Raw genomic sequence first — 18,633 nt, 5'->3', positions numbered from 1 at the left:
GTGCCATCTAATGTTAATTCAGTTGGGTATATAAAATCTATTCTATTTTGAAAAAAAAAAAGAAAATTATTGCGAGGTCTAAATATTAAATAGCGACTTCAGGAGACGCGTTCTTCAAACACTTGGGGGGGGGGGAGTGTCAAACACCCAAAGTGCACTTTAACTAATTTTTACCAAGTATGTGCACTTTTTAAGAGTTAATATTTTATTCCTTTAGAGTCTTCTAACAAAAAAAAAATAAGAATATAGTAGAATCATAACTATAAATTGTTTTAACGTGTCAAAATTTTCATTTGATTTTCTTCTCGTATCAATTTTGCCATTATTGATAATCCCTGTATATATATAAAAAATCAAATTAATATATTATTCATACAAACAAACAAACAAACAAAATAAAGAAGTATCTATCAATATTTGCTGCTCGTATTGCAATTTCATGTTTAAATAATTGACAAATTTAATAGATAAAAAAAAAAAAGAAATAAACTGACCTTATCAATCTCATAATCATTCGCATAACTGTAAGATAAACGTAAGTATTGGGTTGGTTTTTTAGTATCATAATAAAATGCATTTCCAGAAACTACGAATAATCCATTTGGTATACATTTGTTCTGAACAAAATGAAACGTATCATTAATTCCAATTAATTTGATCCATATAAAAAAACCACCTTTAGGTTCTGTCCACTCGGCCAATCCTGTTGCAAAGATTTTTATAATTAAATCTGATAAGATTGTATAATAGTTTTTTGTTTTTTTCATATTTTTGTATTATTACAAGATAAAGTACTGTAACAATTACCTGTAAGATGCTTTTTAATTCCTGTTAACATTTTATTACGTTTTTCACGATAAAAATCTTGAAGACTCTTGAAATGTTTATTAAATCGATCTTCATCCCACGAATCAAATAATTTATAAACGATCACCTGTTTCAAATAGCAAGAACCATGGATATTATTTTCAATTGTCACAATAATATATATATATATATATATGTATTTGTTTATTTTTTTTCATTTGATTTTACCTGTGACAATGAATTGGCTTGTAAAATGCTATTTTCTACATGCATTGACAATTTATACAGAAGTTCGTTGTTAGCTGAGACGCAACCTAATCTCATACCACCGCTAATAATTTTACTAAATGAATCAGCCCTTATTACACGTCCTTCAGTGTCCAATGAAAAGAAAGACGTAGGTTGTTTATTCACAAAATGAATGAAACAATAAGCTTCATCTTCTACAATAAGGAAATTGTATTTCTGTGCTAATTCATAAACTTGTTTCCTACGATTCTCGGTTAATACAGTTCCCGTTGGATTTGCACCAGTAGGATTGACGTATATTAACTAATTGCAAATAATTATTTATTATTATAAATTATAGAGAGAGAGAGAGAGAGAGAGAGAACATTTTCGATAGGACAAATATGATTTTCTTTCACGTTGATTAGTATTTTGATTACCTACCTTCGGTAATGGTTTCCCATCGATTAATCTTTTCTCGCAAACATTTATTATTTGTTCAGGTATGATACCATCGTTATCCTGGTTTATCTCAATAAAATCGGGATTCAAGGACACCAACTGTAACGAGATATTAACAATGTTTAATATTTTATAAGAAATTCAACAAATATGCGGAAAACCGTCTACCAAAGTAGACTTTGATCAATTCAAAGGATTATTATATATCAGTATATCAGTATATCATTTACTGTATATTTAAACAAAACAATTTAATCAGAGATATAATTGTCAACTCACTGAATTGATCGTAGCTGTATAAGTCGGTGACTGAACCATAATTGGATCACCTTCGTTAAGAAACATTTCAAAAACTTTTGAACAACAATCTTGGGAGCCAGCAAAAAACATTACGTTCCAATCAGTTCGTTTAGGATTATGCCATTTACATTGCAATTCTCGATACTTTTTTAATAAAGGTAAATACCTATACATGAGAAACATTGTTTAAATATGACGTTCAATACAAATATACAATTTAATAAATGGTTTGAATAATAATTACCCGCTAGCAGGTCCATATTGAAGGGCCAATGCTAAATCCTTATCTTTAAGATACAAATTGGTTTTATCTTTGCACGAAACGTTAATTCCTTCAAAAGGATAAGTATCAGTATTTGGCAATCCACCAGCAAAACTCATTACATCCGATTTGTTACTTGTTAAATAAGCTTCCGCTAGAATTAATATAATATCATGAAATATGTATGTATATGTGTGTAATATTACTTATTATATCTGTTAATATGAAAAAAAAAAAACAAAACAAAAATTGTAATATTTCAAATGTTTCTCACTTATTCGTCGAATTGGATTTTCTCTTCTTCTAAGAGTAATCTTAGAATAAAATTTCGAATAATCCATCTTGCTTTATAACTGTGTATACTGTACTAGAGTTCTCATGTAATGAAGTAAAGCAACTAAAATGACAATCTAATCGACAATTTCAAACTGATAAATGGATTTATCTTAATGGAAAAAAATTACATTTATAGATATATATATATATATATATATATATATATATATATATATATATAGACGAAGACATTTATCTGTTTTACTGAGTTGAGACATATGACGTTGTTATTACAATAATGCAATGTAATGATGATAAAAGTACTATGTTTACTTGATCTTTAAAATGCAAAACCTCGAATTTAAAACTGCAGATGTTTCAAATCAACAAAAGTTCACAGAGGTCTTCTTATATATTTTTATACTGTTCGTTTCATATACTAACTTTTTTATATTACACATTTTAGATTATAATACAAAACTAACATTATATTTAAAGTATCTATACATATACAATATTAAATATTTATTTCATATATAACATAAGTTTGATTTTAGAAAAAAAATGAAAAATTTGTTTCATATATGAGAAGGATCAACAAAAAAAAAAAAAGAAATGTTTACTAATAATTAAACGTGTTAATCAAATTTAGAAATCATTCTACTTTGTACAATGGCAAAAATCAAAGAACAAAACAAAATGTTCGTTAGATGTAAGTATCTTTTTACAAATTTTTATGAAATTTATTAGAATAATAATAATAATAATAATTGAACCGTTAAATATAAAATTTATTGCTTTCATCATTAATCTCATATACATTTTTTTCTTTTTTTTTTTTTTTTTTTAAGAAAGACAAGAATACGCTTCTGATAATTTATCTAATTTAAGCTGCGAAATATTAGGTCGTTGTTTAATAAATTCGATGAAATTATTTACAATGTTTTTATCGCAAATACATAAAATATCTTTTATCTGGTCAATGGTATATAATCCTAACATTTCAACCCAATATCTTTCTAAATAGTCAATAAGTTCGATAACTATATCATCTAGATGACTCGTAAAATCGTCATGATCAGCTGTAAAATATAATACATTTAATCAAATTTCAATATGAACAAGTTTCTATATATATATATGATATAAATATAATAAATTATTAACAATATTCATATATATTTATATAAATACTTGATTTAAGCTTGCAGATGATGTTTATTATAATACTGTTGATCTCTGGTATAATGCATATTTCAGTTTTTTGTATATATAATATTATTTCAATACATTCCTGAATGCACAATGCAGAATTTTCATCAAGTGGAATCAAATTGCTCTTATGTTTGTATGGTTGTAATATCCTGAGTATAATATCCATTAATATCATAATGTTTTCATTATTGTCACTGTTTTCTATTGTCTGTTTGAATTTCATAATAGTTGACATTATGGTAAGCCATTTTTCAATCATTCTTATTTCTGAATCTGTGAAATGTGATTTTTGTTGTGGAACAAGTTGTATAAAACACTCTAAAAGTGCAGGAATCAATTTTTCCATGTTAAGTATTTCTAATATAAAATTGGTATTGGTTAGTTTTGAAATTGAAAGAAGTAAATCTAAAGTTGTAATGAGCAAATCATCTGGAACATTTATAAATCAAATCTAAAATTACGATAGCACATACTTAATTATTATAAAGAGCATACATTATTTATTGATTTACTTACTATTGGTAGAACTATTTAATACAAAAATTACAACGTCGTTAAAAAATTCACACTCTTTAATATTATCAACCCATTGAGAATTAGGATTTCTTCTAATATCCCAAATGACTGCTTGTAATAATCGAAAAATCTGATGTAAAGATTCTGTATCATCTGACAAAAGATTACTCCAAATTATTTTCACAAGTGGCTTATTATTTCCTATTGATTCCAATATACACGTTTGACAACATATGTTTCCAATAATACCAAGTAATATCTCCTAAAAATAAATAATTTTATGCTGTTCACTTTCAAGATCTATTGTTCTATGTCTGATAATTTTCAACCCAATTAGTTCCACCATTTATGAAATATGTTTCAAAAAAAATAACATGCATATTACATTTTCCTTTATGATATAACAAATTTTCTAAATATCTCAATTTATAATTTAAGCTTTTAGTGTTGTTTTCTATATTACATAAATATGTTAGGTTAGAATAAAATTGATAAAAATCATACTGTTAATCTAGGTACAGTAGAAGTTTCTAAAGTAATTTGAACTATATTTAAATAGTCATTTTCATATAAATACATGGCTATGTCTTTTTCTGCAGTCATATCCCATAATATACACAAATCATTTTCTAATTCCTCTGTCCAACCAACATCTTGAACCTGAATAAATTAATGAAAATCTTTTATATATATAGTATTATTTAATAAATATATATTATTGATGTGAAATTACTTTTGATAAAGATATAAGTGTATTAAGTATCCATTTTGCACTATAAACAGTATCTCCTATACTATCACCTTTCATTGTACCTAATTCTTTATTGTCAAATTGACCAGAATCTAACATAGCCGAATAATCGACAAGACTTGTATTAGATACATTTTCAAGGGACTCTTCTTCTTTTGCACTTGTCATTATTATTTTAATAATTACACAAGATAAATTTAAACGTATACTTTTCTGTTTTATTCTTTTAAAAACTTAACTTCCAAATGCTTACATATCATAGAAAGAATTTCTGTCAATGACGCGCATGCACAAGAGTATACACATGTACAAGAGTATACGCATGCGCAAGAGTATACGCATGCGCAAGAGTATACGCATGCGCAAGAGTATACGCATGCGCAAGAGTATACGCATGCGCAAGAGCATACACATGCGCAAGAGCATACGCATGCGCAAGAGCATACGCATGCGCAAGAGTATACGCATACGCAAGAGTATACGCATGTGCAAGAGCATACGCATGTGCAAGAGCATACGCATGTGCATAAGTATATACACAAAGGCCCCCACGTGGAAGGAAATCTCAAGCATCTGTTCTATGTATCGAGGTTATGCTTGCAGCGCCATAGAAAATTGCATTTATTTTTGTAAAACTACTATATCGGTAATAATAACATCAATTCTTTTTTATCATATGCAGATACACTTTATGTTATTTATCAATTGAGTAGAAAAATTAAATCTACTGCAAAAATGGAATGTCATTTAAAAATGAATATAAATAGAATTCTATTTTTTCTTATTTATTTAAAATGTAGAAAAATGTATAGTTATATTCCTTTAATTTTAGCAAAGAATTTGATGGTCGTTAAATTGACTGTTTAATAAATTTGATGTATACTTATTTAATAAATATATTAATAAAATTATAATTTTAATTTATTTATTTGAATAAAAAAAATATAGAATATGATATTTAAAAAAAACAAATTATTAAAAACATATAATATATTCTTATGATCTTTCATGGAATCTTTTTACGAATAAACAAATTAGAATGTAAATAATAAGAATTGTTAAATATGCATCTTTTTTTTAATCATTAAAAACAACAAGTATAAAACCGGTTCTTGTTTGCTTTCACCTTTTATAATCAGTTCTTCTTTTGACGTTTAAAAACTTTAGAACAGTGTATTGAATTCATATAAAATGTACCGAATATTCGATAGAAGTTAGTTTCATTGAACTATAATTGTTTATTTGTAAATCAAATAGAAATTTTCTAAACGTATCCATTATTTTTGCAGCTATTAAAAGTCACTGTATTAAAAGGATTCAATTTATTAATACAAATTCTATAGCAACATTTATAAAACCAACATTGGATGAGATAAAATCAGCTGGTACTTGGAAAAATGAAAGAATAATTACATCACCTCAAAGAACAAAAATCGTATTAGCAAATGGACAAGAAGTGTTAAATTTTTGTGCAAACAATTATTTAGGTTTAGCGGTAACGTAATAACTTTTTTCTTTTTTTTTTTTACAAAAATTACAAATAAAATAAATATAAGACAATAAATGTCAAATGTATTTAAATATGATTAGGATAACAAAGAAATCATCAATGCAGCTAAAGTTGCATTAGATAAATATGGAGCTGGTTTGAGTTCTGTTAGATTCATATGTGGAACGCAAGATTTGCATATCGAATTAGAAAAGAAAATAGCAACATTTCATGAAAGAGAAGCAGCAATTCTTTATGCATCTTGTTTTGATGCAAATGCTGGTCTTTTTGAAGCTCTGCTTACACCAGAAGATGCAGTGTTCAGCGATGAGCTCAATCATGCCTCGATTATTGATGGTATTCGATTATGCAAGGCTAAAAAATACAGGTATCGTCTAAAAAAAAACAATTAGAATAATAATTTGAAAATTATTAGATGATTTTTCAATAATTCTCAATTTTTCTTTTTTAAAGATATAAACATAGAGATATGAATGACTTAGAAAGACAACTTAAGGAAAGTTCCACGTCGCGTTTACGAATTATTGCGACTGACGGAGTCTTTTCGATGGATGGTACTATTGCACCATTGCCAGATATAATCGAGCTTGCAAAAAAGTATAATGCTTTTACATTTGTAGATGATTGTCATGCAACCGGATTTTTTGGAAAAACTGGTAGGTAAGTAGATAATTTCTATTAGTTAATAGTTAATCATTCGACTTATCTATATATGTTGTTTAATATAATTTAATATAATTTTAGAGGAACTGAAGAATATTTCAATCATTTAGGTAGCATAGACATTATTAATTCTACTTTAGGAAAAGCTTTAGGTGGAGCAGCAGGTGGTTATACAGTCAGTAAACAAGAACTGATTGATTTGTTAAGACAACGCAGTAGACCATATTTGTTTTCAAACTCTTTGCCACCACCTGTTGTAGCAACAGCTAATAAAGTATATTCTATAAACATTATATACATTAAATAATAAATAATATAATAAGATAAATCAATTGAAACAAGAATTTATCATTTATAGGTGATGGATCTAATAACATCTGATACAACATTTTTGAAAAATGTAGTGAGCAATACAGAACATTTTAGAAAGTCAATGACTGCTGCTGGATTTACAATCAATGGTAATAATCATCCCATTTGTCCAGTTATGCTGGGAGATGCAAAATTAGCTTCAACTTTTGCTGATGAAATGATTGGTATGAATACTTTTTTTTTGTTTATTATTATCATTTCTATTTTAATTCATATCACTTTATTCAAATGATATACTTTTATTTATTACGTTAATTCTTATTCGTAATTATCTTTGAAGGATTAGGAATTTATGTAATTGGCTTCAGTTATCCCGTTGTACCAAAAGACAAAGCAAGAATAAGAGTTCAAATAAGTGCAGCACATACTAAAGAAGATATAGACAAAGCTATAAATGCATTTATACATATTGGACAAAAATTATCTGTCATATAATAATTAATATACCCACTTCCAGCATGTAACTAATATTTAATCAAATATTCTTAATTATATGAAAATAAAATCAGATTCAATTATGATTTTGTGCATTGAACATATTTAACATAACAATATTGTTATTACTAAAGATATTAATTATATGAGCAAAAATAATAATCAATTATTAATTATTATAACAATATAATATAATAAATATAAAAATATGTTTAATGCAATTAAAATCTTTTATATAAAGATTTGTTAGCGTAATTTTTGAATATTTGCGTGAAGTATTTTGTGCAAATCGTTGATGAGAATTCTATTCGTTTTTTTTTTTAAGAATAGATTTATAATTAATGGATTATTTTTGTTTTGTTTAATATTTAATATGTGAGACACACATCACGCAAATAATAGAAAATGTAGAAAAATTTGTCTCTCTTTATAATCTATTACGTTTTTATTATAGGTTTAGAAAAAGCAATAGAGTATGAATTTATTCGAATTAAATCTTTATATAAATTAATTCATAATGAGATCTAAATCATCAAATTGTCTGATTATATGTAATATATTATAATCCCATTAATTACATTTTTGTTAAGGTTTATACGGTTTGATAAGATTTTCAGAGAATTCCTTAACTTGCTGTACACCACGAACTTCTCTTTCTAATAAAGGCAGACGTGTAACATGAAAATCTTCATAAAGATCCATAATCTTAAAAAAACAAAAAAAAAACAAACAAAAACAAATATACACACAATAAGAAATTATTATATAAACATAATATTAATATTAAAATAATTCATTTACCTGTTCCAAATATTTATCTTGAATTCTGTGCCGGGCAAGACAAAGTCTACATGGAACATCACCTTCCTTCAGGAAAAGTAGTTGATTTACTATAATATTGTGTGTATCAATACCACATTTCGTTAATTCTTGTACAAGTCTTTCTGTTTCATAAAGTGATAAAAATTCAGCTATGCACACACAAACAAAGGTAGTTTGATCTGGATTTCTAAATTGTTCGTTGACTTGACGAATAACTGCTAACATTTCTTCCATTTTATTTGAAAAAGTGTCCACGTTGAAATCAGTGATTCCCAATAAAGAACTAATCTATATATTAATAATAATATATATATATATATGTATATATATTTACATTTTAAATAGAACATATAAAAATGTTATTTGAAATACTCTTAATATAACAAATATAAAGAGTATCGTCACACCTGTTTAATGAAAGGTCCAATTTTCATTTTTAAACGTAACAGTTTTCCTAATCCCTTTTCAACCACTTGTGGAAATGACAATAGCCTTAAAGTATGACCAGTAGGTGCAGTATCAAATACTACAACGGAGAAGTTCATTCCTTTAACCAATCTAAAAATAAATATCCACAAATATAAACATTTAAGGCATTAGATTAATATTAATTGAAATATTATTTGAAGTAAATGAATGAATGCTTACTTCATAACTTCAGCATAACTCATTGCTTCATCAATACCAGGAAATGCACCAACTATTTCTTGCATAACATTTCTACTTAATCTCATTGCTTCTCCACCTAGAGAATTCATTTGTTAATAAAATATTATAATGTACTATATATATATATATATATATATATATATTAATAAAATTATAATATGATTTGTTTTTACAAACCTGCTTCACCTTCAAAATATTCTTCTGGTAACTCGGTAATACCTACATTTGGATCAATCTCCATTGCAAATAAGTTATTAAAACCCTTAACTTTGGTGGGTATTTTACTAAACTTCTGATCAAAGGCATCTGAGATGTTATGGGCAGGATCCGTAGAGATAATAAGAACATTTTCTCTTACTTTTGACAGTTGTATAGCCAAAGAACAGCTAAAAGAAAAATCAATATAATAAAGATAAATCAAAATGTTTATCATTAATAGATGTATAATTTAAAGGTTATAATATTTACCTGCATGTTGTTTTTCCAACTCCGCCTTTACCACCGACGAAAATCCATCGTAATGATCGTTGTTCTATGATATTTTTAATGGAAGGTTCATATTGTTCTATTGATTCATTATCGTTTACATTCATGTTATAATTTTTTTAATAAATTGTACAATGATGTATGTATGTTTGTAAAACTTAACACGTCATGTATGACTCAATCAAAAAAATAAGGAAGGAATTGTAAAGATCGTAATCGAATAGATGAATGAACTTGGGTTAACCAATTATAATAATCGATGAATCGAAACTAACTATATACGAATATATACTTTCTTTATATATTACATAAATTTAATATCATTATTCATTGGACATTCTTCTTTTTTTCTTCTAATTAATAAAAAACAAAAGTTAGATTGAAGATTTTTGACAATAAGAATGATTGCTCACCGCACTACCTGTTTTTTAATTTAGACTAACGACTAAGCATAACTAAACGTGACCGAATAAATCTACAAATATTTGACAAACGACAAGTGTGAAGAAAAATTATAATATCATGCACAGGCTTTTATTTAACATTGACAAATTTTGTTAATTAACAAAACTATTAGAAATAAAACAATGTGCATATATTTATACAAATGTGACGACTTGTGTTTTATTTCACGTAAAACAATGGTTAATTGAAAATAGTCCAAATCTAAAACTAAGCATCTTATTGGTCAAAACTATATGTAATCAAATATAAGCTAAGCATTTTATTGGTCAAAACTATATGTAATCAAATATAAGCTAAGCATCTTATTGGTCAAAACTATATCTAATCAAATACTATCTAATATCTTCAAATTAATTAATATTTATATTTCTTGTTTATTATTTCAATGATTATATTAGAAATTAAATGAAATTGATTGATTAATTACTTTTTTTATTCAAGCAAATAACAAATAAAAGATGACACAGATAGGTGGAGCCACTTGTCTAATTGTATCAACCATTCATTTTGTTGTTACCGGTACAATCATTTGTATGATCTTAAATGGCGTATCTATTATATATTTGACCAAATTAGTATTTCAAAGTTATAGAGAGTGAATACTTTTGGTTATATAAATGTGTGAAATATAATAAATAAATATAAAATAATAATTCCTTCTTTAATATAAAAGTAAATTTCTAATATTACTAAGTGTTTCATATATATTACACACATATAAATATATACGTATACATATATATGTATAAGACCTTTATTATTTTTAATAAATTTAAATTAAGTTCTTTTATGATATACGGCATAAAGGTTAGGAAACCGTAATTTTATGCTATAAAGATAAAAAAACAACATTTCTGGTATATGACATGAGGACTTTTATTTGTTATGCTAAAAAAGTATTGAGCTTTAAATCTATCAATTCAATTTATGTTTTGTACATTTATCAATGAAAACATAGATATTAATAAAAATTACAATGGAACGTGGCAAAACAAGTACAGGCAGAGGTGCTAAAAATAAAATTGTTCAACATCCTTCTGGTTTTTTTGCACTTGGATCAAAGAGTTCCCGTGGAGAAAATTCTGATTCTAAAAGACTAGGTGTCATACATCCTAAACCAAGTGGTACTGCTTCCACTTCTGGTAATTTCTTTGATCAAAGATGAAATGTTTTTGAAAGAAAAGTTAATATTTAAATATTTCATGAATATTTGTTTTTATGAATAGACACAGAACGTAAAAAGGAAGCACCGTCAGGATTTCTATCGTTAACTCCACAAAAGAAACCAAAACTCTCACAACACATTACTCATCAAAGACCACCGTTTTCTAGCACCGAGGCATGGGAAGCAGTAGCTACAGAAACTGATCCAGCAGATTTTGTTCCATTAGTTTTAGAAGCTAACGATAATGATGAGGGTGACAAAGTTATTGGCATTATTTGCGGTGCTATAAAAACTCTTAAAAATCAAAGATGGAAACCTGATCCACTCATATATATGGGATTACTTTATTTAGCAAAAATTCGTGCATCCATTTTTTCTAATGATTGCATTTTGCATGCATTGTCATCTTTATTAAAAAGAGACCAAGCTCATAATTATAAGAGTAAAGGAAATCCACTTGTACCAGTGCTTGCTGCAAATTTATTAATGAAGGGATTTCACGATAAGAAAAATTGGCCAGAAATTTTTATACAGGTATAATTACAATAAATTTTACAATATTTGTCTATATAACGTAATACTCTATGATATAATCTTGTCAGTAATACAAATTAGAAGTATATAGTAAGATTTTATTTTTTATTTTTACAGCTTTATATTGAAGATGCATTGGGTGAACGTGTATGGATCGATCATGAAGAATGTAAGGGCTTTGTTGATAATATATTAACAGGATTTAATACAAGACAACCACCCAAAAGTGTATTACAAACAGAATTATCGGTATTAACACCAAGAGATTGTCATAGCCCTTCTACGGTAGACGATGAAGAACCAGGAACTTCAACTGTACAATTTTCTGGTGATAAAGAAAAAATAGAATTTCCAGTAACTCCCAGATATGCTCATTGCATGGAAAATGTAGAGTATGTTGTATTAACAGCTGTCAAAGAACAAATAAATAGGAGACAACCAGAATCAATAACAAGAAATTTTTTAAAATTACTCTCTTCGGCATGTGGATTTGTAGAAATCAGAAACATAGCTGTTCCTAGATTAGAAATGTGGTTACATAATCCTAAATTAATGAGACCCGCACAAGAATTACTTGGTTATATTTGTTACAATTGTACATCGCATACGCAAAAAGATGTAGAAGTTATAAGTCAATTGGTAAAAATGCGATTAAAAACTAAAGCTGTGATTAATTTATATTTAAATGGAGTAAAAGAACTTATTGGTCTTCATCCAGAAAATTTATCCACCATTTTAAAACATACAATTTATAATGAATTGTCAAATGCACGCAATCCAAATAACATGCCAATGTTAGCAGTGATATTTCAAACATTACCTGAACAAGCAGCTAAATTACTTGCAGAAATATTTCAAGATTTATTGATGAATCGAGAAGATTATTTAAGACCTTTACGTGCACTACTTAGAGAAATTGTACGTGTTTGTCGACACGACATTAATTTAGTTACATTCGCACGTACATTAATGTCAGAAAGACAGGATATAGCACAGCAACTACTAAACTTTGAATTCAAGGAACGAGTGTTTATGTCTTTAATTGATTTACTCTGTCTTTGTATGTTTCTGGCTATCAGTCCACAAGTCAAAGAAACTGTTGCACAACGTGGCGATAAAGAAGATGTTGCTATATTGCATCATTTTCAAAATTTAGTTGCAACAATACAATATGAAACAGTTTTATGGCTTCGAAATACTGCACAACAAATGTATCTTATTGGTAAAAATGAATTGCTTCATGGTTTACACAAGATACTAATGTTGGAATCTGCTGAACATTATTATAAATTAGATAATTGGCCACCAGAATCAGATAGAGTGTTCTATCTACGTCTCGTGTCGGATGTTCCATTATTACAGAGCACATTATTAAGATTGCTATTAATAGGATTTGCTAAAGTAAGTGAGATATGCAAATTCAAATTTATATAAATTATACACAATAATATAAGTATGTTAATTTATTTGTAGGAAAATAGTATTAACCATTTGGAAACATTAGATTTGACAGATCAATTAATAAGAAGAGCAGCAGCAAATTCAACTGAAAATTTTCCAATGTTAGAAGCTGACAAAACGGATATTATTGAACTTATCTTCAATCTTTGCATTTATCAACCTCCAGGAACGATAAATATACCTTCTGGGTAAGTTTATATATTATTAATGTTTTATGTGCATATAGGATTTATATATATATATATAAATAATAATATATATTTTTAATATTTTTTATTTAGATATGTACCACCAACTTTAGCTATATCAAATTTATATTGGAAAGGATGGATAATGTTATTAATTTTAGCTGCTCATAATCCTTCCACAATTGGCGCTCTTGCATGGAAACGATATCCTATTTTACGAACTCTTATGGAAATGTGTATTACTAAGTAAGTAAGTATATTAAATAACATTGAAAATTGTTATATAACATGATATATATACTTTATTGATGAAATATTTTCAGTCATTTTGCATATCCTCCACCTACAATGGCTTTACCAGAAATTATGGAACAAGAACGGGCCAAAGAAATGCAAGTTGAAGCATTAGAAAAACAAGAAATTCTTGAATACGAATCTCATTTAGCTGCAGCATCAACAAGAATACAAATTTCTGAACAAAACAGTTTACTTCTATCTCAATTAATAACTATGGATCCAACTGGCATTGCCAGAAGGCCACCACCAGCTGTGTTAGAACAAATTAAATCTTTAAATGTATCTCACAGATTAGGACATTTGCTTTGTCGATCTCGAAAGCCAGACTTTTTATTAGACATAATACAAAGACAACAACAAAGTTCGTCACAAAGTATGCCATGGTTAGCAGATTTGGTACAAAATAGTGAAGGTTCACTCAGTCAATTACCTGTACAATGTCTTTGTGAATTCTTATTATCAACAAGTACACAGACAGCTGAAAAACAACCCAGACAACAACAATTATTAGCTCATCTTCAAACTTTATTAACTGATCCGAATCAAGATCAACAACATGCTTACGAAGTTTTAGAGTATTTTTTGAGAAGATTAAGTAGTCAACAAAGCAGTAGCCGTCTCCAAGCCATTACTGGATTAAAAATGGTTCTTGACTCAATACCGCTCGAAGAGGAAAGTATGGAAATGGATATTGAGGTTGATAGGTAAGTTTTGTCTATGTATTTCATTTGTACACATAATAGTTTATATATTTTTTTATTACATTTATTTCAAATAGAATAATTTGATTTCAGAGAAATCTGGTTGCTACGTAAGCTACCATCGATACCACATTTTGTATCAATACGTTCTTTAGTATCTACTGCTCTTCGTGGTGCTTGCCAAGTGGAAAATAATCCTGATCTCGTGCATGCTTATATATCATATCTTGCTGCGCATACTACTGAAGACGATCTACCTGATTTAACTGATTTAGCAAATGAAATTTCACAATTAGTGGTTGAACGTAGTACAATTATTGCTGCAATTCTTCCACAGCCAGAAGGTGATAATCATCAAGCTAAACAGACATTACACGCATTTATGGCAATATTTTGTAATTATCTAGAAAAAGCTAGAGCTCCTAGAGGAGAAGGATATACTTGGTCTGAAAGTCAAGATCAAATTCTTGTTCAATGGAGTAGCGGAGAAGAATGTACCATGCATATTTTGGTTGTTCATGCTATGATAATACTTTTGACTTATGATTCATCTGACGATGATGAGCTATTTGCTAATTTATTGGAAACGTGGTTCCCTTTAAACACAGATCCACCTAAAGCGTTTCTTGTAGATACGAGTGAGGAAGCATTGCTCATTCCAGATTGGTTGAAATTACGTATGATTAGAAGTAATGTACCACGATTAGTGGATGCAGCTTTGAAAGATTTAGAACCACAACAATTGGTTCTTTTTATTCAAAGCTTTGGAATACCTGTTTCTTCAATGAGTAAATTATTGCATACACTTGATGCTGGAGTACAAATTGATCCAAGTTCAGTTGGAGAGGCAGTACTCGATAAAACTTATATGGCTCAATTAGTTGAAGTTCAACATAGAAGAGGAGCCACAGGAGGATTGGTATTTGTACAAGTTTTGCAATTATTAGAACCACATTTACCAGAAGAAAATGCTATGGCATTAAATAAATTACAAGAACCATTACCTCAAAGTGCTATGGTACAGAAACAATCTGTTATTCAATGTTCTGTTAAAACTGATGTTCCTCATCTGATTAATAGATTATTTATTGAAAATATTTCAATAAATCAAAAAATAGATGCTTATCGTCGTTTACATAAAACACTTGCAAAAGATCTTCAAAAATCAGCAAAAGAAAGTGGAGCAGTGGTCTTAGCAATACAACATATATGCAGTGTTTTAAGCTCAATGCAAGTAAAACAATTTCTAGCATCTTTGGTTCATATGTCTCAATATTCTTGTACTTTAATGCGTGTAATATTACTACCTTTAAAAAATCTATCAACTCCAAAGCAAGTGGTTGAATTGGCACGAAATATGTGTTTAAATCTAATATCACTGATTGGTGACATAAAAGCACCAATTCTCTCAATTTTAAGAGATTTTGCTAATGTACAGTTAACGAACACTCCACAACGTAAAGAATTAATTATGTTGATGCAAAATAGAGATCCTGGAGCAATTTTAGAAAATACAGATGCTGTCAATTTAGAAGGTGTAGGTAGAAAATTGTTAGATATTAGTCTCAAACAACAGAAGAATGATGTTCTTATTGAAGCTATGACAAGATTATTAATTAATGATAGTAACGAAGGCATTGTAAGATCTCGAACGGGATTGTTAATTGACTGGCTAGCTTCTGTAGAACCTGAATTAATTGACACATGTCCTAATCTTCAAATGAAACTTTTATTTGGAAAAACAAAAGTACATGTTAAAATGGATAATAATACTTTGAGTTTGCATTCCTGCAGACCATACTTATTAACACTTCTGACACACAGAGCAAGTTGGACTACTTTATATAAATGTGTAGGACATTTGTTGGATAAATATGATGATGGGTAAGTCAAAGAAATATTAAATGTACAAAATTTATTTCTTTAACTAATTTTATTTTATTGAAACAGATATGATCCAAGTGCTGTATTAGATTTTCTTTGGGCATTAACGTGCAATCCTAAACTTTGGCAAGGTCGAGATAAATTTACACCAAAGCATTATGTACCTGAGAACATATTATTACTTCAAAAAGAACAATTACTGACCCTTGTTGCATATGTAGTAGCTGAAGCTGTTATTATATGTAATCGTGAGGACAGAAATTCTGCACTTGCCCGTATGGAACTTCGCCTTGATTTGTTACTACATTGCATTTCAACAAATGATCATTTGATTGCTAAAGTGGTAAAATATTTAACAGAACATATGATGCAAAATAAAAGGTTCGTTAAATATTATCCTGATTTTACATATATATATATCCATTAATTTATTAGATAATAAACCTGTATATTTTTCAGTGTAAATTCTGATATGGCACATCAATTTCTTTTACATATGTATATGAAAATACCAAAAGTAATATGTTATTTGGATGCTAATCAAACAACAAAGTTTGTTGCCGAGGCAAAAATAACAGGATGGACTGGTTCAGTTTTGGATTGTATGAGTCACTCTTTACTAACAGCTTTGGCAGCAACACCAAGACAAAAGTCGTGGACTTTTAAATCTCAAGAATTTGAATTGTGTGCTAGAAAAATAGCGGCTGTACATCCAATTTTAGTATTACGACAACTTCCAATGCTAGCTTCATCATTGATGGGTCGATGTTATGTGGACTATAGTCAATTTAAAACGGGACATCATTTAAATCTCTTTATACAAGTAATGGGATTGTTGGAATTATTACAACCTTACATATTTAATGAAGAACATAAAACAGCTTTGGAAGATACATTAGAAAATTATTTTCAATGTTTTCAGGTATGCTTTGTTTGCAATAAATTATAAAAGCCATTTTTGATTTAATAACAATTTAACAAAAGCCAATATTTTGTTTATATTTTTAGATTTACAGTCCTACAGCAGAATTTATACCTTTAATAACCAGATTTGTTACTTTCTTATATGGATATATCTCTTATGATCCCAACAGGGCATTAAAATATTTACAAAAACATGCTCAAATACTTCAGTAAGTATAATTTTCTCTTAGACTAATTGTAAAATATTGTACAATGTTAATCATCTTATTTAAACTTGCATATAGTGAGTTACAGGGACATTATCCCAATTTAAGCATTTTAAGGACACTTATATCAGGAATTCCAATTCCAAGAGAAGGAGAAGATACAGAAGAGATATTATTAACACTTGCTCCTAGCCCACTTCCATCAGAACCTGCAATTCCTCAACATCGGCAACCTTTGCTTTCAGTACTTAATAAACTGCACGGAGAAGGTACAATCTGTCTAATTTTATTTACTACAAAGAAAACTTATTAATAGATAAAATACTTATTAAAAATATTTTTAATTATTATTAGACGTATTTGAAGTTCTTCAAGACATCAAACATTTGTCTTCTCGCAAACCAGCCATGTTGGAACCAATAATTGATAATATAGCAGAACTACTTTTGTCACCACAGGATAATATAAGAACATTAGCTCATACTTTACTTGCTAGAGCATTAAAACATCATCCTGTCTCTAATCCAAATATATTATCTGCTTTTCAACGATGTTTAGATAATCCTAGAGCTGACATACTTATGTCGGCTTTAGATAAATTACCAGATATTGTTTTATGTATGCAAGGTAGGTAATATACATTTTCTTTTAATGTAATTATTAAAATGTATTATACATTTATTGTATTTTCATATTTATATGTGTATGCGTATATTTTCTTTTCTTTTTTTTTGTTTTTTTTTTTTTTTTTCAGAGCATGCCTTACCATTATTGGAAAAAGTATTTGAATTGGGAGTAAATTCAAACGTAAATACTGTTCCTTATATAAATAGAAGTATTGCCTTGTTGAATACACAACGAGGTTGTTAGAATTAAAAGAATATACATTTTGTACAGAAAAAAAAAAAAATACATTTTTTCATAATTATAACAGATGTGTTTTTCCCTTGTTATTACATTTTTTTTACATAGCCATAATTTTGATTACAAAAAAATAAATAAATAAGAGTGCTTTAATGGGTACAAATTTTATA

General features: G+C 27.9%; 5 protein-coding genes across 5 annotated transcripts; 2 read left to right on the top strand and 3 right to left on the bottom strand.

The window, feature by feature from the left end:
- Positions 1 to 182: 182 nt before the first annotated feature.
- On the bottom strand, positions 183 to 2,565 carry LOC107068418 (kynurenine/alpha-aminoadipate aminotransferase, mitochondrial). The gene is made up of 8 exons (XM_015324760.2): positions 2,334 to 2,565; positions 2,042 to 2,213; positions 1,777 to 1,963; positions 1,480 to 1,596; positions 1,036 to 1,359; positions 808 to 934; positions 495 to 703; positions 183 to 335 (listed from the first exon to the last, which is right to left on the bottom strand). The coding sequence occupies exons 1-8, from the start codon at positions 2,398 to 2,400 to the stop codon at positions 273 to 275; spliced, it is 1,266 nt and encodes a 421-aa protein (XP_015180246.2). The 5' UTR covers positions 2,401 to 2,565; the 3' UTR covers positions 183 to 272.
- Positions 2,566 to 3,035: 470 nt separating this feature from the next.
- On the bottom strand, positions 3,036 to 5,122 carry LOC107068425 (uncharacterized). Its single transcript, XM_015324769.2, has 5 exons — positions 4,800 to 5,122; positions 4,571 to 4,726; positions 4,067 to 4,328; positions 3,530 to 3,979; positions 3,036 to 3,417 (listed from the first exon to the last, which is right to left on the bottom strand). Exons 1-5 carry the CDS (start codon positions 4,983 to 4,985, stop codon positions 3,182 to 3,184), a joined length of 1,290 nt encoding a protein of 429 aa, XP_015180255.2. The 5' UTR covers positions 4,986 to 5,122; the 3' UTR covers positions 3,036 to 3,181.
- Positions 5,123 to 5,801: 679 nt separating this feature from the next.
- On the top strand, positions 5,802 to 8,482 carry Gcat (Glycine C-acetyltransferase). The gene is made up of 7 exons (XM_015324743.2): positions 5,802 to 6,030; positions 6,107 to 6,312; positions 6,408 to 6,694; positions 6,781 to 6,987; positions 7,072 to 7,264; positions 7,349 to 7,526; positions 7,643 to 8,482. The coding sequence occupies exons 1-7, from the start codon at positions 6,009 to 6,011 to the stop codon at positions 7,795 to 7,797; spliced, it is 1,248 nt and encodes a 415-aa protein (XP_015180229.2). The 5' UTR covers positions 5,802 to 6,008; the 3' UTR covers positions 7,798 to 8,482.
- LOC107068405 (ATPase ASNA1 homolog) lies at positions 8,335 to 10,387 on the bottom strand. The gene is made up of 6 exons (XM_015324744.2): positions 9,757 to 10,387; positions 9,466 to 9,674; positions 9,268 to 9,364; positions 9,027 to 9,177; positions 8,599 to 8,907; positions 8,335 to 8,502 (listed from the first exon to the last, which is right to left on the bottom strand). Exons 1-6 carry the CDS (start codon positions 9,879 to 9,881, stop codon positions 8,383 to 8,385), a joined length of 1,011 nt encoding a protein of 336 aa, XP_015180230.1. The 5' UTR covers positions 9,882 to 10,387; the 3' UTR covers positions 8,335 to 8,382.
- A 379-nt stretch (positions 10,388 to 10,766) lies between these two features.
- On the top strand, positions 10,767 to 18,618 carry IntS1 (integrator complex subunit 1). The gene is made up of 13 exons (XM_015324722.2): positions 10,767 to 11,381; positions 11,466 to 11,938; positions 12,056 to 13,339; positions 13,412 to 13,587; positions 13,681 to 13,833; positions 13,911 to 14,588; positions 14,679 to 16,469; positions 16,536 to 16,850; positions 16,929 to 17,391; positions 17,478 to 17,602; positions 17,678 to 17,868; positions 17,954 to 18,226; positions 18,354 to 18,618. The coding sequence occupies exons 1-13, from the start codon at positions 11,216 to 11,218 to the stop codon at positions 18,467 to 18,469; spliced, it is 6,204 nt and encodes a 2,067-aa protein (XP_015180208.1). The 5' UTR covers positions 10,767 to 11,215; the 3' UTR covers positions 18,470 to 18,618.
- The last annotated feature ends 15 nt before the right edge of the window (positions 18,619 to 18,633 follow it).

This window comes from Polistes dominula, unplaced genomic scaffold (genome assembly GCF_049000335.1).
Source record: "Polistes dominula isolate Pdom_NZ unplaced genomic scaffold, Pdom_raw_medaka contig_29, whole genome shotgun sequence".
NCBI classification, from domain to species: domain Eukaryota; kingdom Metazoa; phylum Arthropoda; class Insecta; order Hymenoptera; family Vespidae; genus Polistes; species Polistes dominula.
This window is presented reverse-complemented; position numbering and strand designations above follow the sequence as displayed.

Excerpts from the sequence above, each read along its gene's own strand:
- LOC107068405 (XM_015324744.2), bottom strand. The coding sequence starts at position 9,881 with ATGAATGTAAACGATAATGAATCAATAGAACAATATGAACCTTCCATT. Across the intron at positions 8,908-9,026 it reads TTGGACCTTTCATTAAACAG|ATTAGTTCTTTATTGGGAAT; the intron begins GTGTGACGATAC and ends ATTAATATATAG. Across the intron at positions 8,503-8,598 it reads AAGATAAATATTTGGAACAG|ATTATGGATCTTTATGAAGA; the intron begins GTAAATGAATTA and ends TGTTTTTTTAAG.
- LOC107068425 (XM_015324769.2), bottom strand. The coding sequence starts at position 4,985 with ATGACAAGTGCAAAAGAAGAAGAGTCCCTTGAAAATGTATCTAATACA. Across the intron at positions 4,727-4,799 it reads CACTTATATCTTTATCAAAA|GTTCAAGATGTTGGTTGGAC; the intron begins GTAATTTCACAT and ends TAATTTATTCAG. Across the intron at positions 3,418-3,529 it reads CATCTGCAAGCTTAAATCAA|CTGATCATGACGATTTTACG; the intron begins GTATTTATATAA and ends TATATTTTACAG.
- LOC107068418 (XM_015324760.2), bottom strand. The coding sequence starts at position 2,400 with ATGGATTATTCGAAATTTTATTCTAAGATTACTCTTAGAAGAAGAGAA. Across the intron at positions 2,214-2,333 it reads AAATCCAATTCGACGAATAA|CGGAAGCTTATTTAACAAGT; the intron begins GTGAGAAACATT and ends TATTAATTCTAG. Across the intron at positions 336-494 it reads ATGATTATGAGATTGATAAG|GGATTATCAATAATGGCAAA; the intron begins GTCAGTTTATTT and ends ATATATATACAG.
- IntS1 (XM_015324722.2), top strand. The coding sequence starts at position 11,216 with ATGGAACGTGGCAAAACAAGTACAGGCAGAGGTGCTAAAAATAAAATT. Across the intron at positions 16,851-16,928 it reads CATATGATGCAAAATAAAAG|TGTAAATTCTGATATGGCAC; the intron begins GTTCGTTAAATA and ends TATATTTTTCAG. Across the intron at positions 17,603-17,677 it reads AAACATGCTCAAATACTTCA|TGAGTTACAGGGACATTATC; the intron begins GTAAGTATAATT and ends ACTTGCATATAG.
- Gcat (XM_015324743.2), top strand. The coding sequence starts at position 6,009 with ATGTACCGAATATTCGATAGAA. Across the intron at positions 6,031-6,106 it reads GTACCGAATATTCGATAGAA|CTATTAAAAGTCACTGTATT; the intron begins GTTAGTTTCATT and ends TTATTTTTGCAG. Across the intron at positions 6,988-7,071 it reads TTTTTTGGAAAAACTGGTAG|AGGAACTGAAGAATATTTCA; the intron begins GTAAGTAGATAA and ends ATATAATTTTAG.